Source organism: Danio rerio, chromosome 9, assembly GCF_052040795.2.
Source record: "Danio rerio strain M-AB ecotype USA chromosome 9, GRCz13ab, whole genome shotgun sequence".
NCBI classification, from domain to species: domain Eukaryota; kingdom Metazoa; phylum Chordata; class Actinopteri; order Cypriniformes; family Danionidae; genus Danio; species Danio rerio.
The window spans coordinates 28,147,305-28,171,123 of record NC_141029.1 but is presented as its reverse complement, the minus strand read 5'-3'; the positions used below and the strand labels follow the sequence as shown (position 1 = coordinate 28,171,123).

Sequence of the window (23,819 nt, the reverse complement as noted above, 5' to 3'; positions counted from 1 at the left end):
TCTTCACGAGCGACAGCAACCATTGGCAACCAGGTAGTGTTCTGCAACTTTATGCAAATGAAGAATGACTTTCTTGAGCAGTAGCCAATAGGAGAACCAGTAGAGCTCACGTGATCCTCTCTCAGCTCGCTCAGAGGCCAGTTGTTGTCCACCCTGAGTGACAAACAGGTAGAAAGTTGCTGCTAGTGTGAATGAGGCATAATCCAGACTCAATGTTGAATAGCTTGCGATGTGACTATTGTGGGTAAGCACATTGCTATATTGATGCTAAAACAATATATTGTGCAACTTTAATTAAGACTATTAAGAAAAGCTACAATAATTGCTCGGTGACACTGAAATAGCCCTGTGAGAAATGTTTGACCTGTGGAGCATTTATTTTTTAAAACCTTTATTCAAGTCATGGCCTTATTTAAATATCAAATGTCTGTATGGTTGGTAGGCCACACATCTGCATGTCTAGGTGTGATGACAGCACTGATCACACATCTGTTCTAGTTTGCAGGTCTTTTTCAATCCTCCCTTATCTCGTTTTTTTCCCTCTCTAATGAACTTCACTCTCTCATTATCACCTCTTCTCTCCATTTTGTGTGTGTGAGCTGCCGTCTCTGGTGAAATCTACATTTCTCCATTTATTCGCTCTCTTGCACTGCATTTCTTCACCATGATCAAACTCTCATTTGTGAACAGAAAAAAAAAAAACACTTCAAAAACAGCTGTGGGAGCATGAGCCAAATCTCACACCTTCAATCTCTCACTTCTCCTTTCATTCCCTTCACTTATTTCTCAGAAAAATGTGCCTGCTGTACCTGTGATAAAGAAAAAAAGTGTAAAAGCCATTGTGCTAATTAAACATTGAATTTACACCATGTAGTTCACAAAAGTTGTCATTAAAATTGCTGTGGATCGACTAGTGCTGGTACAAAGTTATGGGTATGTTTAAAAAGTTACAACAGCCCAGCAGAAAAAGAAAGATCTATGTGACTTTATTTCAAGCATTTAATAGATCTTAAAATTCACAGTTTTGACACTGTGGAACACTAAAATGAAGGAAAGTCTAAACTCCTTTCTTCGTACTGTTTGTTTCTGATGAAAAAGACTTTACTGAGTGGTGTGCTGATTTTGGAGCTAGCAAAATTCTCATCAGTAAACACTCTCATCAGTATTATCAGATTTTTACATTTACTTTCCCCCTTTATGAAGAATATATTAGCCTTAAGGTTGCCTATAACTTTGAAACAATGACACAATGACAACAATATGCTCTAAAACAACGACACAATTTGTAATGACAAGCTATTAAATTCAAATCTTAAGAGTTTCTCATTCACATCAGTATGGATCAGAAATTTGGATGACATACCTCTGCACTTCTCATCAGAACTACAGTCCAAACAGCTCAGTATTGATTTTAGACTATTGTTATAAGCTGTCAAACGAGGCTTTACTAAGCTCAATAGCTCTGGCCAAGCTGTGATTTAAATAAATAGATATTTAAAGGTGCCACGATGCATTGATACAATTTGATAAACTGTTCTCTAATATATTAATAGAATGTATGTGACTTCTGTACAAAAAATTCTTTAGAATCAGTTTTATATTTTCCAATACTATATATTGACCATAATATGAAATGTTTGCTTTGACCATATTTGGAAGGGTTGTGGATATCAATGAGCTCTAATCTGGTGCTACAGCAGCTCACATTAGAGTCGGATGCTCACACACGTAATCATACTTCAGTTTAAAAAATATATATATTTTACCAAATTGAGTAGATTCTCTTTTAAATGGCCATTGTTTAACTAAAGTGGTAAGGAAGTTGTTTATTTTAGCTAGAAGGAATGAGTGAGATGTTTGTATGCCACAAGAGTAACCTTGTTTGCTACTCAGTTGTGTTTGAGATTTAATATATGCTAAACTTACTCAACTACTCAACAAAAAAGGTTGACAGGTGTATATAGAGTTGTATTTTGAAAACACAAGGAATTATCATTAATAATAATAATATTGATATTATTAGTCTGCATAAAAATACATTTTATAACATTTATTCATAGTATCATAGTAAGAGATGAGTGATATGACAAGATGGATAAAATTGCATTAAATTTACACTTACATTAGCATTTACATTAAGAAGTTTGCATGTGTTTGTTGCCTCATAACAAACATATGCATGTGTCTATTGCCTCATTACATATATTCACAGCAAGTTTCACAATATACACAATAAAGAACAAAAAATACATTTGAACAGGTGTTGTGCCTCTTCAAGGTGGCAGTGAATGAATTAATGACCAGTGTATCCCACGTTTTGCATTCTTACGCATTCTGGACAGGTCCTTCAAGTCCTTCGTTGTCATGCAAACACTCTTCCTCAAAACTCCTGCCATTAGTTTGCCTTTTTATATATTTATTATCTGTTTATTGTCCTGTCTCTGTAATTCTGTTGCACTGTAGAAGCTCTGTCACAAAAACAAATTCCTCATATGTGCGAACATACCTGGCAATAAAGCTCTTTCTGATTCTGATTCTGTATACATCTATTTTGACATTGTACACTATCCATTTTTTATTCAAGATTTGGTTTGAAATCTTTCACATATCCAAAAGATACTGTTCTTAGTTTAGTGTAGCTAAACTAACTGAAGAACTGCCAAAAACAAAGCTGGCAAAAAATCTGGAAATAAAGGATCATATACAGGATGTTTTAAAGTGAGTTTTGATTGAGTATCTTGTAGATCTGTACTGACCCAAGCAACAAGCTGTTTCAGATGGTTCAGAATTAGTTCATTATGGATCACTAAAAACAAGCGGTTCAAAATAATTACTTTTTTCACAAACCAGATGCTCACATTATCGGTCCAAGATTATTGAAAGAATAGAGTCCCTTCTTTATGACTGAATACTAATATATTGTTCACCACATAATGGAAATTATTTTCTTCAAACAGCTTTTTTTAATAAATAAATAAATAAAAACGAGGAAAAAGTGATCAAGGATTACAGTTTGAAACAGTACTACAACTCACATGACACATAATGTGCATAAAATCCACTATGCAACTGTCACTGAAATTAATTAGGTTATCAAGACTCAAGAAAAAGATCTACTTCAAAAGTTTTGCACAATGATAAAACATCAAGCATACCAGAACATTCACAACATACACGTACAGTGCATTAATATGCATACAGCAAATATAGAATAAGCAGAAAGAGAGAACCAGAGAGAGGGAGAGGGTTGATAAGCAGATAAAAACAAACTGTGCCACTGCTGTAACAAATTTTCCAGCCGATCTAATGTGGATTTGACTCCTGCAGTGGCTCGGTAATAGCAGCAATTTTCTAGCAATGTTCCGTCTTTTATGCGTGATTAGGTTTTGTGTGGAAATTTCCCTTTTTCACACTCTATCATTTTTCCCTTTTTCATTTACCATTTGCGGCCGATTCAGCTTTTAAGTTCCTGTTTTGATTTAATAGCTCCTGAAAGCCTCCATAACCTCACATACTAAATAGCCACTAATACCTTCTATAACGTGAACGTCCTGAGGGAAGGGTTTGGCTACATTTGAAGTTTGTAGCAGAATGTTATATACTGTATGATGTCTTTATTTTTGTCCAATTGTTAAAGTAGAACTTGTAAGAGATGCAGTGGCCAGAGACCATGAAGAAAAAAAATATGGCATATATTCAATAAAGTGCTAGAAACATTCCTCAGAGATGTTGGTGCATATTGACATGATAACATCACGCAGTTGCTGCAGATTTGTTTCCTGCACATCCACGATGTCAATCTCCCATTCCAAAACAACCCAATGGTGCTCTGTTGATGACTTTAGAGGCCATTTGAGTAAAGTGAACTCAACAAACCAGTTTGAGATGATTTGTAAAATGGCGTGTCATCCTGATGGAAGTAGACATTCTAGAATGATGGCTCCCAGAGTGTCCAACATTTCTCCCACACCATTATACCAGAAGCAGCAGCCTGACCCACTGACAGAAGGCAGGATGGATCAATGGTCTCATGTTGTTTTTAGGCCAAGCAGTGTCTCAGACAAATTCTGACTAGTATCTGAACGTCTCAGCAGAAATCGAGACTCAGATCAGATCATGCAATCTGATCTACTGTTGTCTAATTTAGGTGAGCCTGCATGAATTATAGTTTTAAGTTTGCTGTTCTTAGCTGACAAGACTGGCACCAATGAGTCTCTTCTGCAGGTTGTAGCAAATAAAAAAATGTGCGTTACTGATGTGTTGCTGTGTTATCTATCAGCTCGACACAATCTTGTGATTGTTCTCTGATTTCTAGCATCAACAAGTTATTTTCACATGGAGAGGGCCATGTTTGAAGTCACGTTTCTTCCTCGTTCAAAAGACAATCCTGACCATGTTTACTTGTCTAAATGCTGTTGCTGCCATGAGATTGGTTGATCAGATATCTGCATTAACCAGAAAAAGCACTCTTAATTATAATTGCATGCAATGCAGTGTTTCCCCTTCCATTATATTAGGGTGGCGCTCTGCCCCCCAATGGCTTGCCCTCCTTTGAAATCAAGTTAAGTTTATTTTCTATATAGTGCCAGATCACAGTTTATTTTAATAAACAAGCTAAGTAGTCGTATATAATATCCCATTTATACAATGTCATGTCATTTCTGTCTCTTTGTGGTCGCGCGTTTACAAATTTCTGCTCTCTGAATCACGTACGGTTGAGTTCCACACAGCCAATGGCTGCTTTATGGGAAAGAGTGGCCGGCACATTTGACAGGACCGGTAGTTCCTAAGAAGTAAATCACTTTAATTTCATATTTGTTGTTTAATTCTTGTAAAAAAGTTATTTAAAATATATATTTTTTGTACTTCTAGTCTCACAGAATTTCAGCTGACAGCAATAACAACGTTGTTTTGATAAGATTACGTTGACGTTAAGTTTGTTCATGAGTTTATAAGCAGATAAAAAGCCACTTGCACTCCCGTATATTATGCATAGCCTACAGCAGCTACAACATGTGAGGAGGTAAATGATGCGTGGGGGTGTGAGCGATCGATGTGCTCGCATCACAACTGCTAATATATATATATATATATATATATATATATATATATATATATATATATATATATATATATATATATATATATATATATATATATATAAACATATACAGATGCAGTGTCATCTGTTTATATAATCCCAAAAATTTGCTAAAATACCCGGAAATAATGGCGACGAGAGTACATGAGCAAGAGAACAGATCATGAGAGGCACGGTGATTGTCTAAGCACTACATTACTTAAATTAATTGAATAGAGCAGTAAAGTTGTCGCAAGTGCAAATCCCTCCCTCTCTCTCATTGATGTATTTGCTGTCAATATTTGGAGATGAGCAAAATATTTAAATGGTCTAGCATTTATTTAGGCCATATTGCAATTTCACTAAAAGCTAGCTGTAATTTGTAGATAAATAAAACTTAAATATTTTTTTTTTAACATGAATATTTAATATTATAACTTCTTGTAATACACTCATTGCTATAAAAAGTAAAGTGGCCCACTTATAGCATCAAAGATCTTTCTTTAATTATTTTATTTTTACCAAAATTAAAGTTTCCAAAATGGCAGCACAGTGGCTCAGTGGGTAGCACTGTCACCTCACAGCAAGAAAGCTGCTGGATCAAGTCCCGGGTCGGTTGGCATTTCTGTTTGCAGTTTGCATGTTCACCCCTTGTTCATGTTCATTCCGCTGGGGCTACCCCTGACAAATAAGGGGGTTAGTTGAAGAAAAATGAATGAATGAAAAATTCCAAAATCAGAAGTTACCAATTAATCGATACATAATTAAACCATGATAAACACTTTCAAAACACTGCAATTACAGACACTCTCTCTAGTCTGGACTGGTTTTCTCTGAGGACTCCTAAATTAGTTGAAAACAGTAGGTGATTTGTTCCACAATGCTTTACAGAGGATGCATGAGATACATCTGAACACGTCTAATTTGGGTGGAATTAAATTCACAAAGTACATCTGTGAAATGCAAATGTACCTGCTCTCAACAGGGAAAACTATTCCCATCCGATAGCCCAGGTTCGCAGGTAAAAAATGCCTCTGTTAACAGTCAGGCAGCAAAACAAAAAGCCTAACAAGTTTAAATATGTGCATGTTTCTTGTTGGCATTCCAATGAAGTTCAGTTATCACTTTTTGTAATCAGCGCAAGTAAAAAATAATTAATTTCACCAAATATTCATTATTTAGTATTTACTTATTCATTCATTCATTCATTCATGTCATTGTCAATAGCTCCCATTTTATTCAATGTTGTAAATTTGGTTTGTACAAAAAAATGCAATATTACATTATTTGAAAATATTTTTTTTTTACCCTATATGAAGAGAAAACTGGGAACCTAGAAGAAAAGCTGCAAAAATTAATAAAAAAAATTAAATTAAAAAATTAAAATTCAATTTAAATAAAAATTAAATAAAATAAAATAAAAAGAATGCTGCCACGATCAGGGAAAGCACCTTAACTCATATGTCATACATAATAAAGTATTTGTGTTACTTGGTCAAATTTATGTATGTACGCTCACTGGCCACTTTATTAGGTACACCTGTCCGACTGCTCGTTCAATCACATGGCAGCAACTGAATGCATTTAAGCATGTAGACCTGGTCAAGACAATCTGACGCAGTTCAAACCGAGCGTCAGAATGGGGATGAAAGGTGATTTAAGTGACTTTGAACGTGGCATGGTTGTTGGTGCCAGACGGGCTGGTCTGATTATTTTATAAACTGCTGATCTACTGGGATTTCCACACACAACCATATATAAAGTTTACAGAGAATGGTTTGAAAAAGATAAAATACCCAATGAGCGGCAGTTCTGTATGCGCAAATGCCTGGTTGATGCCAGAGGTTAGAGGAAAATGGCCAGACTGCAGCAACTGCGTGATGCTATCATGTAAATATGGGCCAGAATCTCAGAAAATTATTTCCAGTACCTGTTAAATCTTTGTCACGAAGGATTAAGGCAGTTCTGAAAGCAAAAAGGGAGTCTAAACCGGCACTATTTATGTGTACCTAATAAAGTGGCCGGTGAGTGTATGTATAAATTAATGTTTGTTTGTTTGTTTTTTTCACTTTAAGAAATGCATTGAATAAATGTGTTTGATTGTAGAATATTTGCAATGGCAACATATTTTGTAATCAAATGTTTGTAAACTGCTGTTTGTAAACTGTCCATAAAGATATAACACATAACACACACTGCAATGAAGTTCTTTTTTGCATGCATCTAATTTTGTGTAATAAACCCGATTCAGTCTTCCATTTTATTCCATATAAGCAGCCTTTAGCCCTGCAACTTTACACGTTGCCTTAGATGAGTAAGGGGTCAATTTAAAGAGTGCTTTATGAGCTTTCGACATGAGTCGTCCTTTGAAACTAGTCTTTAAGATCAAGAAGAGTCGATGCGTGTGTGTTAGCGAGTGATGTGTGGTCCTGCCGGGCCGCTGAGGGCTTCAGACACACTAAAAAGAAGCCAGCTGAGCGCTTTGAGAAGAAGGAGCTCTTCTCTGCCCTCCATCACTAATCCCATATTCCTCTGGCGTCCCTGACGTTGAGAAGAAACAGATGTCTGTTCGTCCTCAGCATTAAAAACATCACGATCGGTCTCTAAAGTCTTGGCTGCCCACGCCAGTGTTTGTTTGTGCTCTAATCGCAACTAATGAAGTTACTGCAATTACAGGACTACTCTCAGAAGAGTTCAGTCAATCACAGAAGCTCACACAGTCAAACTGACCATATGCTAGCATGCCCTGTGTGTGTATGTGTGTGTGTGTGTGGATGTTGGGTGTGCGGGGTGTAAATGGTGTGTAATGACGTGTGCGAGACCCCTGCAACAGCCCATTAGACACACTAAATGAGTTAATGTAATGTGCACACGCGCTCACACTGGCCATAACTCAAACGTTCTCGACTCACGTCTTAGTCGAGAGGCTTAAATATCCGTTCATTAAGAGTGTATATTTTTAAAAGTGCTCAGCACTCGCAGTCTGGTAATATCCATGTGTTTACCTGCGAACTACGTCTAATTATGACCAGGAGGTGATGGTTATTAATTGAAATTGCTTTTCGAAACATACATCATCATTTGGAGTGTGGGCACTGTATTGAATTGCAGGTTAATTACAAAGTGATTGGTTGTAAAATGCAGTTAGTGTAATGACAGAGGAACCTAATACTTTTACTTGGTAACTAAAGACTTTGTAAATATCTGGTAGTGGGTTAGCAAAGTTCATTTTAGAGTTGTATTATTAATGATTTTTTTAAATTAACAATAAGAGAGCAAGAGCAAGTATATTTACACAATGGTAATTCTAAGTGCTTTATATGAACAAGAATAAAAGAAACAAGAAAATAAACATGATTAAAAGAATGAAAAATGATTAAAACAGATAAAAACTGATTAAAATGTGTTAAAATAAGGTATTAAAGAATTTAAAAAAAGAAAGACACAATAGTGCGTTCTGTTGGACGCAGCATTCAGTAAAGGAACAGCTAAACGATGTTTTTTCAGTCTTGATTTAAATGTACCTAATGTTGGAGCACATCTGATCATTTCTGAAAGCTGTTTCCAGCAGCGGATGGCGTAGTAGCTCAAGGTAGATGCTCCCTGCTTCGACTGAACTCTTGGGATTTCTAGTTTATTTGACCCTAATGATCTGAGTGATCTGTTAGGTTTGTATTCAGTGAGCATATCTGTAATGTATTGAGGTCCTAGGCCATTTACTGGTTTATAGACAAGTAGCTATATGTTAAAATCTATTCTGAATGTAACTGGGAGCCAGTGTAAAGACCTGAGGACAGGTGTGATGTGCTCTGACTTTCTGGTTCTGGTCAGAAGCAAATCAAGCTTGTACAATAATTAATTAATATGTAGCTTCTACACAACTTTGCACTTTCCATACAAATATGAACTGTTGAAATTTGAATTTAAATTAATTTTATTTAACAGGGAAATGCTCATTGATCAACAGTAAAACTGTAAAAACGCCCGAATTAGCCACAAGGGATCATTTTCATCTAATGCCCCCTGCTAGATTTTAAAAAGGCAACCTAAAATAAAATAAAACACATTATTACACATATAATAACAGTAAAGTTATATACAGTTGAAATCAGAATTATTAGCTCCCTGTTTATTTTTTTCACCTATTCCTGTTTAACGGAAGTACGATTTTTTTCAATACATTTCAAAACATAACAGTTTTAATAACTCTTTTCTAATAACTGATTTATTTTATCTTTTCCATGATGACAGTAAATAATATTTGACTAGATATTTTTCAAGACACTTCTATACAGCTAAAAGTGACATTTACATGGTTTGATCTGTAGACTATCGAAAAAATATAGCTTAAAGGGGCTAATAATTTTGACCTTATTTATTTATGTATTTATTTTTATTATTAAAAAGTTTTTATTATTCTAGCTGAAACAAAACAAGTTAGGCTTTCTCCAGAAGAAAATATATTTTATCAGACATACTGTGAAAATGTCATTGCTCTGTTAAACATCATTTAGGAAATATTTTAAAATGAAAAAAAAAATAATAATAATAATAATTAAAATCTTTTTTTTTTTTTTTGTATGAGATTGTCACAAAAAAATATGTTTTTTGTAAAAGTTCAGAACTTCCCATAACTACTGTGTATTTAACCTCAGAAGCAGACTTACATACATAATCTAATTATGGCTGTTATCTTGTAGGTTGTTGTATTTGAATGTGAGGATGGGTAGATGGTAGTGGTAGATGGTGGTGTTCTTGTGCTAAAAATGTAGCCCATCTTTGGTTGATTTTGTATTATATAATATTTATTCTGATGATTTTGAAGCTTGCACCCAACAAATATCCTTACTAAGAATAAACGAAAAAAAAATAAAACTGAAACTAAAACAAAAGTCAAAGTAAAGTAAAAATTTAAACTAATAAAAAATCCAAAACTATTGTAACCTTGAACTGTTAAATTACGACAAATAAGTGGTAACTATTAAGAGAATAAATGGACAATGTTTAATCTGAAAGATGTTTGTTATTCATTAAAATTACTTTTATAAACAACCATACAACCAAATTATAAAAACTACAACAAAACTTATCTGAAATCAAATTATGAATTTGTTTGATTTTAATTAGAGAAGGTGAAGACATCAAAATAATCTAATTTTAAAAGAAAATCTAAAATCTAATCAAAAAAGCACATGAGAACCAAACACAAGACTGCTTTTTGTTCTTTAAAAAAAAAGAGAAAGAAAAAAACATCAAAAATTCATGTGACACCAAAGCGTTCTAATTGAACTGAAAATCATCTGATGTCAAAATATGCGTTTAATTTGAAAAGATGAAGACCTCAGAGGTGGGACAGTCCAAAATTCCAATTATTATACTTCATTTTATGTTAGATATCAATTATCAGAACAAAACACATCAAAAAGTAATTTGAGACCAAAGTGTAGACCGGCTGTTCAAATTGGCAGTAATTCATCTGATGTCAAAATATGACTTTGTACTATTATAAATTGAGAAGGTGAAGACCTCTGGGCTGGCACAGTTGTCCAAAATTCCAATTATTATAATTCATTTCATGCAAGTTATCAATTATCAGTACAAAACACAGTCTGCATGCCTTTTGTTCAATAAAAAAAAGTAGTCATGGGACATCAAATAGTCATAAGATACCAAAGTGCACACTGTTCAGATTGGCGGTGATGCTTTTTAGTCACGTTAAACAGATTTATGAACGCATTTAAAAGACCATAAATAGAATAAATCATAATATAACGTGGACAGTGCGCTGAGTGCTAGATAGTTCAGAAAACAAGCTAAAACTGTGAGCTGGCAGAGAGAGCAGGAGGGCTGTTTTGCTTGTGGTGGGATAATGTCTTCCAGATCTCCCTGAGGAATAATCACCCTCAAATATGTCTGTATGAGCCTGCAGACCAAAGGAAGTGTCCAAATCATTCTGAAGTCAAGATGTGAAGGATTTCCAAGCATTAATGAGAGATTACTATGAGGGTGTGCTCTAAAATCAAAAGCTCTTTATCACTGATGGCTTAAATCTACAACCAAAACACACCACTACATGTGACTTAGTAACATAATACTCTGTATTACTTCATTGACACCGCCATTTTCTATTATTACAAAAAAGCAGTAAATGTTTGACACTTTTTATTTTTGCTCATGCAGAACAGCTGTCTAGATTGCAAGCCATATTATTTGTTGCACATTAGGGCTCCTTGTTAAATTATAGGCAGTTTAAAAGTCTTTGTGTGTGTGTGTGTGTGTGTGTGTGTGTGTGTGTGTGTGTGTGTGTGTGTGTGTGTGTGTGTGTGTGCACTTAAGATTGAGACACTTGAGGCAAGAAATGGCCCTGGCTCTCTCTTTACTGTCTGCGATATTGAATAAAAGCTGCACCTGATAACACTTTAAAATCCCCTGCAACAGTAGAGCAAAATCAGGAGTTTGATTGCAGAGGAATGCATGAACTGATGAACTGATAAAACAGTGTTCAAGGCCAAAAACCACCCGGCAAATACACAAAAAAATCACTACAAAATCAGTTTATCAATAGTAATGTGATTGTATAGTATTATTATTAAAGGACAGAATTATTAGCATTAATAAAGGATACATAATCATTACTTTACATTAAAATCCATGAGAAATCAAACACAATGTTTCTTTAAACACAATTTGTTAGCTCACATACTTGTTTTTAGGATAGTTAATCTGTGCCAGTCAGGCCTGCCACAATAATCAATATATTGGCTTGGACATGACCTTAATCATTTTTGGTAATGGAATATATATCGACCATACAGTACATAAAAAACAATTCTAGCTATATTTTAGCCGAATGTGAAACATCTCTAACTCTATTGGAGGTGCTAGTGTCAGTATGGTTAAAAAACACTATAGTATCTGCATTACTATAGTATATAGCCATCATGTGGGTGTGTGGCAAATGAAAATAGATCTGGTAGCAGATATCTCAGCCTCGTCCACTTTTTTTGGGAACATTTATTATTAATTATTTAGGATATGCATTTTCACATTTTGATTCCAAAGCCTAATTATTCAATTGTTCAAATGACTAATTAAATGAAATATTCTTGATAATAAAATATTATGTGTTCTTTGGAAAAGTGTACTTGCATTTTAATGCTATTATATCGTCATTCTGGCATTATACAATGAGTACCATAAAATGGTCTTAGAACAACAATATTGTTTATCGCAATATATTTTGGTGCAATATATCATATGAGCAAAATATAGATAGTGTAAAATAAGGAAGCCGAATCAGGCTTAAAAATAATACATTTGAATTCATAAATTCAAAAATGCACAGCTCAAATTCATCAATCCACAACTCCATTTTGTATATTTAAAACACAATTCATCAACTCAAAAGTAAAATGCAAAAATATTTGGCAAATGCTCACACATATGCATCTTACCTAAATACGTTTAAAGTCTTTACACAATAATGTATGAAGTTCTTGGATTACTGTCCTCACACATTTATTAATTATCCAAAATGTATTTCTGAACCACTTGAATGTGCAATTGAAAATGGTCGCACGAGCATGGAGTCCTTTGAATTAGTGTGCGGTATTTTTAAAACCTTCCTGGCAGGAAATGATTCCAATACATCTTTTTTTCTTTTTTTTTTTTTTTGGAGGATATTCTGTTTCGTGGTAAGATTTTAATCCATCAATCAAAATGCTTTTTGTTGAACAAAATTAAGAAGCTCCACCATTTAATTATTAATATTTGATATAAAATAAAAGTTGTTTTAGCAGTATTATTAGACATTTGTCATTAAAATAGCATAATATTAAGGTGTTTTAAGCAACTTTATCTTGACATTCTGGCACAGATATTTAGACTCTTATCATACTAAGGCATCTTAGCATGTCATCTGTTTTATTTCGCTGACCAGCTATTAAAATTCGTGGTAAAACGCACATTGCGCAGCAAGAAGCAAATGAGTTTGTAGTGACCAGAAGACTCAACTTCACTATAGGCCTAATATATATGCAACAGCAGATATTAAATAAGCTGAGTAACATTATATATCAGAAATATTGATGTTTTTTAGTCATTCGTGAACGACTGGATTCAATGCACTCAGTAGCAAATCTTGCTGAATGAATCATTGATTCAAATGAATCGGTGAAACGGCTCGTTTAGTAATATGACAGGCGTAGTGTCAGTTAATCCACTAATTCTTTTTATTTATTTTTTGATAATTTTATATCAAAGTCTAACCATTTAATTCTGCCCCTGGAGGGACGGCCCTTCTGTTGATGTCAGCCTGAGGGCTTCCAAAGCAACTGTGTATTAATGTTCTTAACCATGCTTTTCTTGCCGTTAGTTTGCTATGAGGGAATGGTGCAGAAAAAGTCCCACCTCTAATCAATATTTAGTTTCAGTTGGAAGTACACCAACAAACTGGAAAGTCTCAGCACATTTTTGTTGACGCAGACTAAGCACCGTTAACCCTTTTGTAAAGTTAGTTAAACATCAGCATATCTCATCAATATTATAATTGCATACACTCTATATTGTTGAACAATGGTGCAAATGAAAAGATAAAACATCTGTCCGAACTGTGTGAAGAACTATTTTGTAAAAAATATATTGTGGCTGATGATTACAAGTAAAATATTTAGCAATGTTATTTGTCAGAAGCGATATATATTTTTACTATAGTGTATGCCTTCATTTAATTTATATATTTTTAATTTTATTTAGATTTTTCTAATTTTATTTAGATTTTTTTTAAATTTATAACTATCCCTTATTTTGAAAAATTCAGCTAAATAAATTAACACCAAACACCCCCAACACAACACCTATAAAAAAAGAAAGAAAAAAAAATCTGATTATGGTTGTAAAACTATAAGCAATCTTAATTTCAAACTAGCAACCTTTACTTAAAGTCACTCATCAACACGTCTTCATAAAAGAGTGCAGGATTCATCTTTTTTAAAGCAGAATGATGAGGTTTAGAGGCCAATAAAAGAGAATGCACATAGAAAAATGAACACCAACCTTCTGCTCTTCAGCTGATATTAAAAGAACTGATATTTAAATGGGAGTGGAATGTTTAATTAGCATGGTATTTTCTGTGATGATTTGGCCTGCGTTTGATCGGCACTCCTGACACTGGCACGTCAGATGATGTCACGTCTAAGGGAAGTCATGAGACGGTTATGGTCGTTAGTGTGGTAATGATGTGGATTAGAGCTTCATTAAGATTTAGACCTGCATTGAGGTCAAGGTCAAAGAGCAGATGGCATGAAACTTGATTAACTGGTTCTATTCGGTATTATTAGCATTAATAACAGGTTATAATCTTGCAGCTAAAGCCAGATTTTTGTTGCATTTTATTTTTCATGTGCTTAAAAATCTTAAATGGGTGCTTAAAGCAGTGGCAAAAAGTATCACTCCATGACTGTCATATTTTTATAACACATTTGCACAATGTACACCTATAATTAAAAATTTATAAAAAAATAAAACAAAATAAAATAACAAATAAATTTTATCTTGTGTATCTTAAATGTTTGAATTAAGATGTATAAAAAGACACATATTTCATTGTAGAATATGTCCAGGAAATAAAATAAAATGTTTCTTAATGGAGAAAAACAAAACACTAACTAAACATTAATAGAATAAAATACAATGCAAACAAAAATTAAAATACAATAAATTGCATAAATTAAGATATATAATAGGACACAGTACTATTTTTGGCAGAAAATGCCCAAGAAATAAAATAAAATACACAGCTAACAAAAATAAAATAAATCACTTGAATTAAGATATAAAGAAAGACACAATACTTTTTGAGTGCAGAAAATGTCCAAGAAAAAAAATTAATGATAACAAAATATAGCAAAACAATACACGAATAAAATTAAATAAAATTAAATTAAATAATATTTAAATTAAATACTTGAATTAAAATATATTAAAAAACATAGTCCTATTTTAATGCAAAATATGCTCAACAAAATAAAGAAACACAAAACACCAACAAAATATAAATAAAATACAATAAAAAACTAAAATTTTAACATAATTTTATTAAATAAAAAAATAAAACTATACATTTAAATTAAAACAGATAAAAAGGTTACCATTTCAGTGCAGAATGTCCAAAAAACATTCCAATTTTTTTTTGAAATGCTAATAAAATAAAGAAAAACAAAACACTAATTAAATAAAATACTTACAAAATATTGTTATAATTAAAAACAATACTATTTACAAACATTTAATATAATAAAAATAATATTGGAATTAATATAAATAAAAAAGACACTACTTGTTCAGTGCAGAAAATGTCCAAGAAATAAAATAAAATACTTGAATTAGACTATATAAAAAGACATGGTACTGTTTCAGTGTAAAATATGTCCAAGAAATAAAATAAAATAATTATAACACTACCAAAATAAAACAAAACATTAACAAAATATTTTAAAAATAAAACCCAATACTAACAAAAATAAAATTTAATTAAATAAAAAAACTAAATATATATTTGATTTAAAATAAAAAAAAATTTACTATTTCAGTGTAAAATATTTATAAATAAATATAATAAAATAAATAATAATAAACTAAAGCCATTTAAAATTAAATTAAATTAAATTACTAACAAGAATTAAATAAAATAAAATAATAACGGATTAGCCAAAAAATTATAAAAACAATAATAAAATTAAACAAAAATTTATTAAATTAAATTACTAACAAAAGTTAAATAAAATAAAATAAATAAAAATCTATATTTGAATTAAAATAAAAAAAACACTACTGTTTCAGTGCAGAATATGCAAGAAACAAATTGTTTAAAAATTCCAAAAAAAAAAAAACACTAACAAAATATAAATAAAATAAAATATGATAAAATAAACACACAACAGTTATTATTTTAAAATGTATACCATTTGTTTTAATACTGTGGTATTGTGTTTGTCTGGAAACACAAATGACTTAAAAACTGTCATATTTTATCACATTTAAGCTGTTTTTATATTTCTAAAAAGTCAAATTATTTACCATATTGTGCAAAATTAATACCAAAACAACCAAAATTAATAGATAATACATATTTGCTCAAAGTACACAATTCAGTGAGTGAATCAATGCAAAATCACTAATAAACAATATCTTGGTGCACAGTTTATTGCCAGTGAATTCCCCACTCTTTGTCACTTAGAAGAGTCTGGTTTGCTGATGAACTATCTGTCACATTACTAACTTCACTTCACAAATATTTGACTCAGTAGCCTAAACAATAACTCGGTCTATCACCAACACCTGATCACAATCAAAAAGTGTTTAAATACCGTCGTGTTGCTCAAACGTTACATCAGTATTTGTTCAAACTGGGGCATTTGTAAACACAGACAGGTCGCCATAGAAGTGTGTAGAAATATTATGAAGTTCGGTTTGGAAGGGTTTGCTGGTCATATCTAGATCACATTCTCAGACAATGTAGAGATACGCCACACACTGAGCTCATTTACATTCATAGAGTCTCTTTCTTGATTCAACGGTCAGCATATTTACTCAGTTCCCTGCATGTACTTTGATTTTCAGCTCAGTTTCTTTCTGTGACAAATCATGCCGTAGTTTATTCCATCTCTGAAACAACGCCTCTCGCTTCAGATGCAGGCTGTAAACTTGACGACTCAGCGAAAAACCAGCAGATGCCTCTCTGAAAGAACAGGAACTCGGTTGAAGTTTGAATTTGTCACTAGGCTGTGACCAGGGTTTGATCCCTACCTGACAGGAATACAATTTAGTATTGTGCAATGGTAAAAGGGCATATATTTGTTGCAATGTATGCTTGATTAGATAACTGAATCTGATAAATGCATACATTTCAATGAAAATTTTAATTGACTCATCATAGACTAATTGATAAAAATCAAAGTTAAAAAATAAATAAATAAATCCCTGATAAACCATGGTAGTGATTAAATTAAACCAAACTAAAAATAAAATAAAATAAAATTAAATAAAATTAAATTGAATTAAATGGCAAAAAATTTGGCAAAACAAAACACTATCTGTATATAGTGTATATATATAACAAAAATACTAATAAAAATACTAACAAAAATAAATGTACCAAAATGCAATTAAATTAAGTTAAAAAAAAAGTAAAACAAACAACTAACAAAAATACTAAAGAAAAAAAATGTATAAAAATCGAATCAAATTGCTAAAAATTAAGTTAAACAAATAACAAAAATAATGACAAAATTGCAAAAAAATTTAAATAAGTTAACCACTTTAACTCTGACGTCATCGACTTTCGCTTTAAGATTTAAAGGGCTAGCATTGCGCCAGACCCCCGTAAGTGGTTTGAAAGTGTAGAATCTATATTTTATGCACATATGAATCACTTTGGTTTTTATCCTACTGTACAAAAGTTATTTACACTTAAATACACAGTATTTTGGATACCCGAGCTAGGTATTTTACATTGGTTCATTTTCATATTTTTCATATGACAATGTACAAGTTATAGCTCAAATGAAAGCTCTTGCCGGTGCTTATATGGTTCTAACAATCATTTTTTTTAATTATATTCACATATCAAACAGTTGCTGAATGAATCACGGTGTTTCCATGGCGCAGAAATGAAAACAATAAATTTATGATCACTAAGCAGCCCCTGATAGCACAGACAGCTGTCATTTCTTACCTTATGCTGTGTGCTTTAGGGCCATTCTCCTCTGTTTTTGAGGTGATGTGCATAAGTAATCCTTTTTACATGTCTGATGTGGTCCAAACGTAGTGAATTATGTTTGATCAAACAAAAGAATAGTGAAATATGTAAACAATGATCAGTCCCTGTGGCTTGTACAGCACCTCTCATCAGTTGGAATACAATAACTTCTGCATAGATTATGGTAGAGACATTTTTCTTTTTCCTATGATTACAGACATGTGCAGGAACCACCAAAATTAATTACAGCATGCTAGACCACACAGTACCTAAAAGGTACACTTTCAAATTTGAGTTCATAAAAAAAAAAAAAAAATACAAAAAGCGCCTCTTTTTTTTAGATGTTTATTATAACACAGACAACATGTACAGTTATTTTAAACACTTTCAATAGTGTTTTATGAAACTTCAAAGGGTTTTCGTTAAAATTATACCAAATTTTTGCATTTACACCTCTGCATGTGGATTTGGGAAGCTTTTAAATTTGGGTAGGCAAAATCTAGGCGGAAATCTCAAAATAGCAGCAGAGTTTAACAGGTTAATAAAAAAGTAATCAAATTCAACTGCTAAAAATAAAGTAAAACAAAACACTGTCAAAAATACTAATATAAATTATTCAACTCAATAAAGTTCATTTCAACTGCTAAAAAATTACGTAAAGCAAAACACTAAAAAAATACCAATAAACTAAAATAAATATTACAAAAATGCAACTAAATTAAATAAAAAGAAAAATAAAGTAAAACGAAACACTATCAAACACTAATAAAATACTTATAAAATAAAAAAATCATTAAAATGCAACAATTAAATTGCTAAAAGTAAAACAAAACACTAACAAAAACAGTATTAAAATAAAATAAAATTAATTTAATTAAATAAAAATACAAAAAAATAAAAGTTAATAAAAATCTAAAAATAAAGTAAAAAAAAAACACTAACAAAAATACAAAATAAAATACTAACAATATATATATATATATATATATATATATATATATATATATATATATATATATATATATATATGTATATATATATATATATATATATATATATATATATATATATGTATGTATATATATGTATATATATATATATATATATATATATATATGTATGTATATATATGTATATATATATATATATATATATGTATGTATGTATGTATATATATGTATGTATGTATGTATATATATATATATATATATATATATATATATATATATATATATATATATATATATATATATATATATATATATATATATATATATATATATATATATATATGTGTATATATATATATATATATATATATATATCAATCAATCAATCAATCAATCAAGCCTTTATTTGTCACTACACTTTCGTATAGCGAAAATTGGACCCCCCAGACCATACACAAAACATCACAAACAACTTTTCAGGGGAGACAGATCTTAGGAGGTAGCATTTAGAAACGAAGAAAGATACATTTGGACAGTTAGGTTAAAAAACACCCCCTCAGCTTGCTCTTGATTAGGACAAAGTGAGAAAAGGGAGAAAAACAGCCCTATCTTAGCATAAGCACACCGGCAAGACACAACATAGACAGAGGGGATGGGAACAGGGGTAATGGAAAACAGTCCGTTGAGTGCGGGCAGCCAACTGGCTCAGCAGCCATTTCCGGCGCAAGTCACAGCCCCGCCCACGCCCCACGTGGGTAAAAGCACACGAAGGCGTTTGGATGGGGATCGGTGGTGAATGTTTATCTGTAGATATGTTTGTGTGTGTGTGTGAGCCTGCATAGTCCAGAGTCCTGCAGGTGTCCTTGACAGGGGCAGGAATTTCAGAGCGTCCGCTTATCTTGCTTATCCCAGGGAGTTGTTTACTTCCAGCCGAGGCCGTCTGGCAGGAGTAAGAGGAGAGCCGAAAAAAAGACAGTAAGATACTTCCACTTTAGGTCAATATCTGCCAATTTCACAGATATTTAATGTCCATCACTCGTCTCCCGATCTGGCCAAAATTTGTTGCAGAGCCGCTAGCTTCACCTCGATGGTTTCCAGTTTGCGGTCAAGGACCATAGTCTGATTCGCGACCCTACCCATCAGTGTTTCAATCAAGCCGGCCAGCCTAGTGGGGTTTTGAGCTGCGCTGACCGCTTTTATCAGTTTCCGATATCCCAGGGCCCCGCATAAGCCCATCAGCAGAAACCCTGTTATCAAAGTTCCGAATAGGTAGATATCTTTAATATCCTCCAGAGACAGAGCAGCTAGACAGAGGACTCTCCACTTCTCCCACCAGTCCATCACATATCCAGCTGCGAGCGTCCCCGCAGGACAGCTGGGTTCCCCGGAGCCCAGCGATCTCGTTGAGAAGATGGTGTCAATTGCATTCAGAGACCAGTTGATCAAATCCATAATTCCTTTTTCGTTTGGAAAGCAGGACAAGGAGAGCCTCAGAGATAGAATAAGACGAGACAAGACGTGCTGCAAGGAGAGATATGGGACGGAGCGGGAAGAAGAGCGACCGCCTTCGCCGAGAGCCAAAGAAGAAGAACGTATGACGTATATGAACGTATATGTATGTATGTATGTATGTATGTATATATATATAATACAATATATATATCAGAAATATTAGCCCCCCTTTGAATTTTTTTTGTTTTGTTTTTCGTATGATGATTTAACAGAGCAAAGACATTTTTTACAGTATGTCTGATAACATTTTTTCTTCTGGAGAAAGTCTCATTTGTTTTATTAAGCTGTATAGAAGTGTCTTGAAAAATATCCAGTAAAATATTATTTACTGTCATCATGCCAAAGGTAAAATAAATCAGTTATTAGAAATGAGTAATTTAAACTATTATGTTTAGAAATGTGTTGAAAAAAAATCTTCTCTCTGTTAAACAGAAATTGGGGAAAAAATAAATGGGGGGCTAAACATTCAGGGGAGGTAATAATTCTGTATTACTAACTACTGTATCTCTCCCCCTTAGTAGCATAGGATGTTACTCGTTACTAATGTATGTATGTATGTATGTATGTACATTGTACATGTAGATTAACTTTCAGTCAGCATTTATGACAAGTTTATGACTATGAAGTTCCCAAAAACATCCAACAACAAACAGAAATTAAAAACAATTAATTATTTGAACGTTCACTTTTGAATTAGTTTAATATGCCAGAGCAGAAAACCGTAATTGAAACGATGTGTCGATACTGCCCTGATATCAGCGTAAAGCCCAATTAGTTATTAATTTAAGTCAAATTAAAACTGCAATTCAAAGCGCTCGCTTTCCCCTTTTTTATTGATGTCATTACAAAGCCGTAAAAGACTTTTCTCATCAGGCAGTATCAGAAAACCCAATAAATTTAGATTACAGTAATCCACTTCATATGAAGCCCCAGCGCCTTTAATCTTGTAAGTTATTCTGTGGTTCTCTGTGTCAAAACGCCACAGAGCTTATTAAAGATCGAAGAGTTCAGAAAAGCCACCACATCTCACTTTATTATTCAAATTTTGAGGAAATTCATAAATAATTGAGTTTTTTTTAAGCCATGTAGGCTCAAAGGAAATGCAAATGTGTGTACGGTCGACAGCAGACACCAACTAGCATGAAGAAAGACGTCTGAGAATCGGTGTTTTCTGAATGACAATGATAGACGAGATTTCTATACAGGCTGTGATCATATTCTGCTCACAGATGTGCAAACACGACGGGTTCTGCATATCTCTGCCTGACAGTGCTTAATATCCTCCAGCACATGTGGGAGGCCTGTCAAGGTCATGTCTTCCCAAAGGTCAGTGTTGTGCGTGAAGTCAGCACTGTCTGAGAAGATGAATGGCTGCTGATGTGTATTCAAACTGCTGTAGACGCTATGAAAAATCTGGTCAAAATGTGACTGAAGCAGATGCATCAAGACCTGACTGCATCAACAAACACACGCAAACATGGTCTCCAGTTACGAGGCTTGTCCCATTTTCCTCATTTATTTTTGTTTCATTATGCAGGAGGGACCGTGTAGCTGCTCTGTATTTCTCAACTCTCAATAATTTACCAGCGTTCTTCTTCGCTCTCTCTCTCCGAAGAGACTCGACGCTAGAGTCAGTTTCAGTCACGCATCAAAAGCAATTCAGGTCAGCCATGTGGACAGAGCCTAAAAACACATGCGTGTTTGTTTGCCTTCTGAATTGTAGATAAATACGTGTGTGTGTGTGTGTGTGTGTGTGTGTGTGTGTGTGTGTGTGTAAAAGCAGAGGAAGTATAAATAAGAAGAGAAGATGGTGCACTTAAGGAGAGATAAATAGAAATAAATTGTTTTCTAATCCTAATTGTTAAATAGAAACATTGTTTTATTACTCTTGATTTAAGTTACATTAAATTAATATATATTAGCAAATAAATAAAAAAAAATAAAAAAGTAAATAAATAAATAAATGTAATGTCAGGATTTAGGGGTACTTGCTGTTAAAGTCAAAAGGTTTGTGCCAAAAAGTTTGTAAGGGTCCTTCTGAAGCCTAAAATGAAGAAGTTAGGATACAAGTTCATTAATAATAAAAATAATAATAATAATAAATAAAAAAAAGACTAAAAGGGGACCTATTATGCCACTCTTTGAAATATGTAAAATAGGTCTGTGGTGCTTAATGAGTGTGTATGTAAAGTTTAAGTTTAAAATACCTCAGAAATATTGAGTTATAGCCGGGGGGGCAATTTATAACGAGGTTTGGGAAAGATTGACCCCCCTAATTAACGCTTGATCCCCCCCTAAAGAACATCAAAACAAGATGTATGGGTGTCAGCCCTTTAATAGTAATAAAACTGCTTTCTCTGATCTTTAATCTATATCTGTAATATCTAGTCCCCCTATATTGGCTTATACCATTGTGAATGCATAATCGTGGTAATCATTGCTAGGAAAAATATCATTCAACAGCATGAAACTGGCAGTTCTAGAGCACCGATAGACATCAGAAGTATTGACAAAACATGCTTCTTGTAAAATAGGCTTTTATATTTGCATTAACCCTTAAAATAATTAGACACATAATTTGTATAGTTTGACCTACAGTAAACTCTAAAAAAGTCACTAAATGCCTCAAAAAACTGAAAACGTATACATTTTATTAATAAAGTAGATTTAATTTAAATGCATTCATGAATTTGATTTACTGCAGCATGTATAACCAAACTACTACTAAAAAAAGCCGACCACCCTGATCATCAATGTATAATACGCACACTGGTTATAGCTCTTTGAACCTTCTTTGATCCAACTTGTGCTGTTTTGATGACTGATGACAAAAGAGGGCGGAGCTACAAATGCCAAAAAGTGCCAGCATAGTGGTAGGTTCAAAAAACAGGAGTAACATCCTATGCTACTAAGTGAGAGAGATAGTCACTAATGAGCGGGGCTTTCCCTCTCTGATGACATGTAAAAAGGGAAAACTTCAATAAAAGGGTTTCTGCAGACAGTTTTTATAAAGTGTATGGAAAAATAGAACTAACTCATTTTTAGAGGCTGGATAAATTCCCAAACTGTTAACACAACTTTGTTTAAACTCTTTATAAAAGTGATTTCTGCATATTAAGTCCCCTTTATGTACATTTTGAAAGAAATCTTCTATGCTCACAAACGCTACATTTATTTATGTAAACAGTATAAAACAGCACTATTGCGGAATATTATTGTAATTTAAAATAGCTGCTTTCTACTATGATAGTAATTTAAAATAAGTGTCAAAACTGTTTATATCACTCTTATTATAAATGTTTTAAAATGTCTTCACTGTCATATTTTCACGTGACTTTAATGCATCTGTGCTAAATAAAAATAGTGTTATTATTATTTAATATATATTTTTTTTAAATTTCAAACAAAATGAGACAAAAATATTAATGTCTCATCTTGCACTTCTAAAGATTGTTGTCCAAAAAGATGCTCTCTAGATGCATGTAAATGTGCTAAAACATAATACTATCAGAAGCCAACT

At 32.8% G+C, this 23,819-nt stretch overlaps 1 protein-coding gene and 2 long non-coding RNA genes across 22 annotated transcripts in view; 1 reads left to right on the top strand and 2 right to left on the bottom strand.

Annotated features, from left to right (window-relative positions):
• LOC141376138 (uncharacterized) overlaps positions 1–23,819 on the bottom strand; it is a 1,062,333-nt gene that overhangs the window by 858,892 nt on the left and 179,622 nt on the right. For 2 of the 20 annotated variants that reach the window (XM_087268005.1, XM_087268019.1), the window contains one exon: positions 16,027–16,817. The exons of 17 other annotated variants lie outside the window; for them this stretch is intronic. In XM_087268005.1, coding sequence (XP_087124131.1) covers positions 16,670–16,817 — 148 coding nt within the window. In that variant the 3' untranslated portion in view covers positions 16,027–16,669. Of the gene's footprint in view, positions 1–16,026; positions 16,818–23,819 lie in introns of those variants that run through there. One more of the 20 variants, XM_087268024.1, reaches the window with a different exon arrangement.
• LOC147842379 (uncharacterized) overlaps positions 1–23,819 on the bottom strand; it is a 463,094-nt gene that overhangs the window by 299,018 nt on the left and 140,257 nt on the right. The gene's annotated exons all lie outside the window — the stretch shown is intronic.
• The window catches only part of LOC147842380 (uncharacterized), a 219,867-nt gene that overhangs the window by 61,671 nt on the left and 134,377 nt on the right, over positions 1–23,819 (top strand). The window lies entirely within an intron of this gene.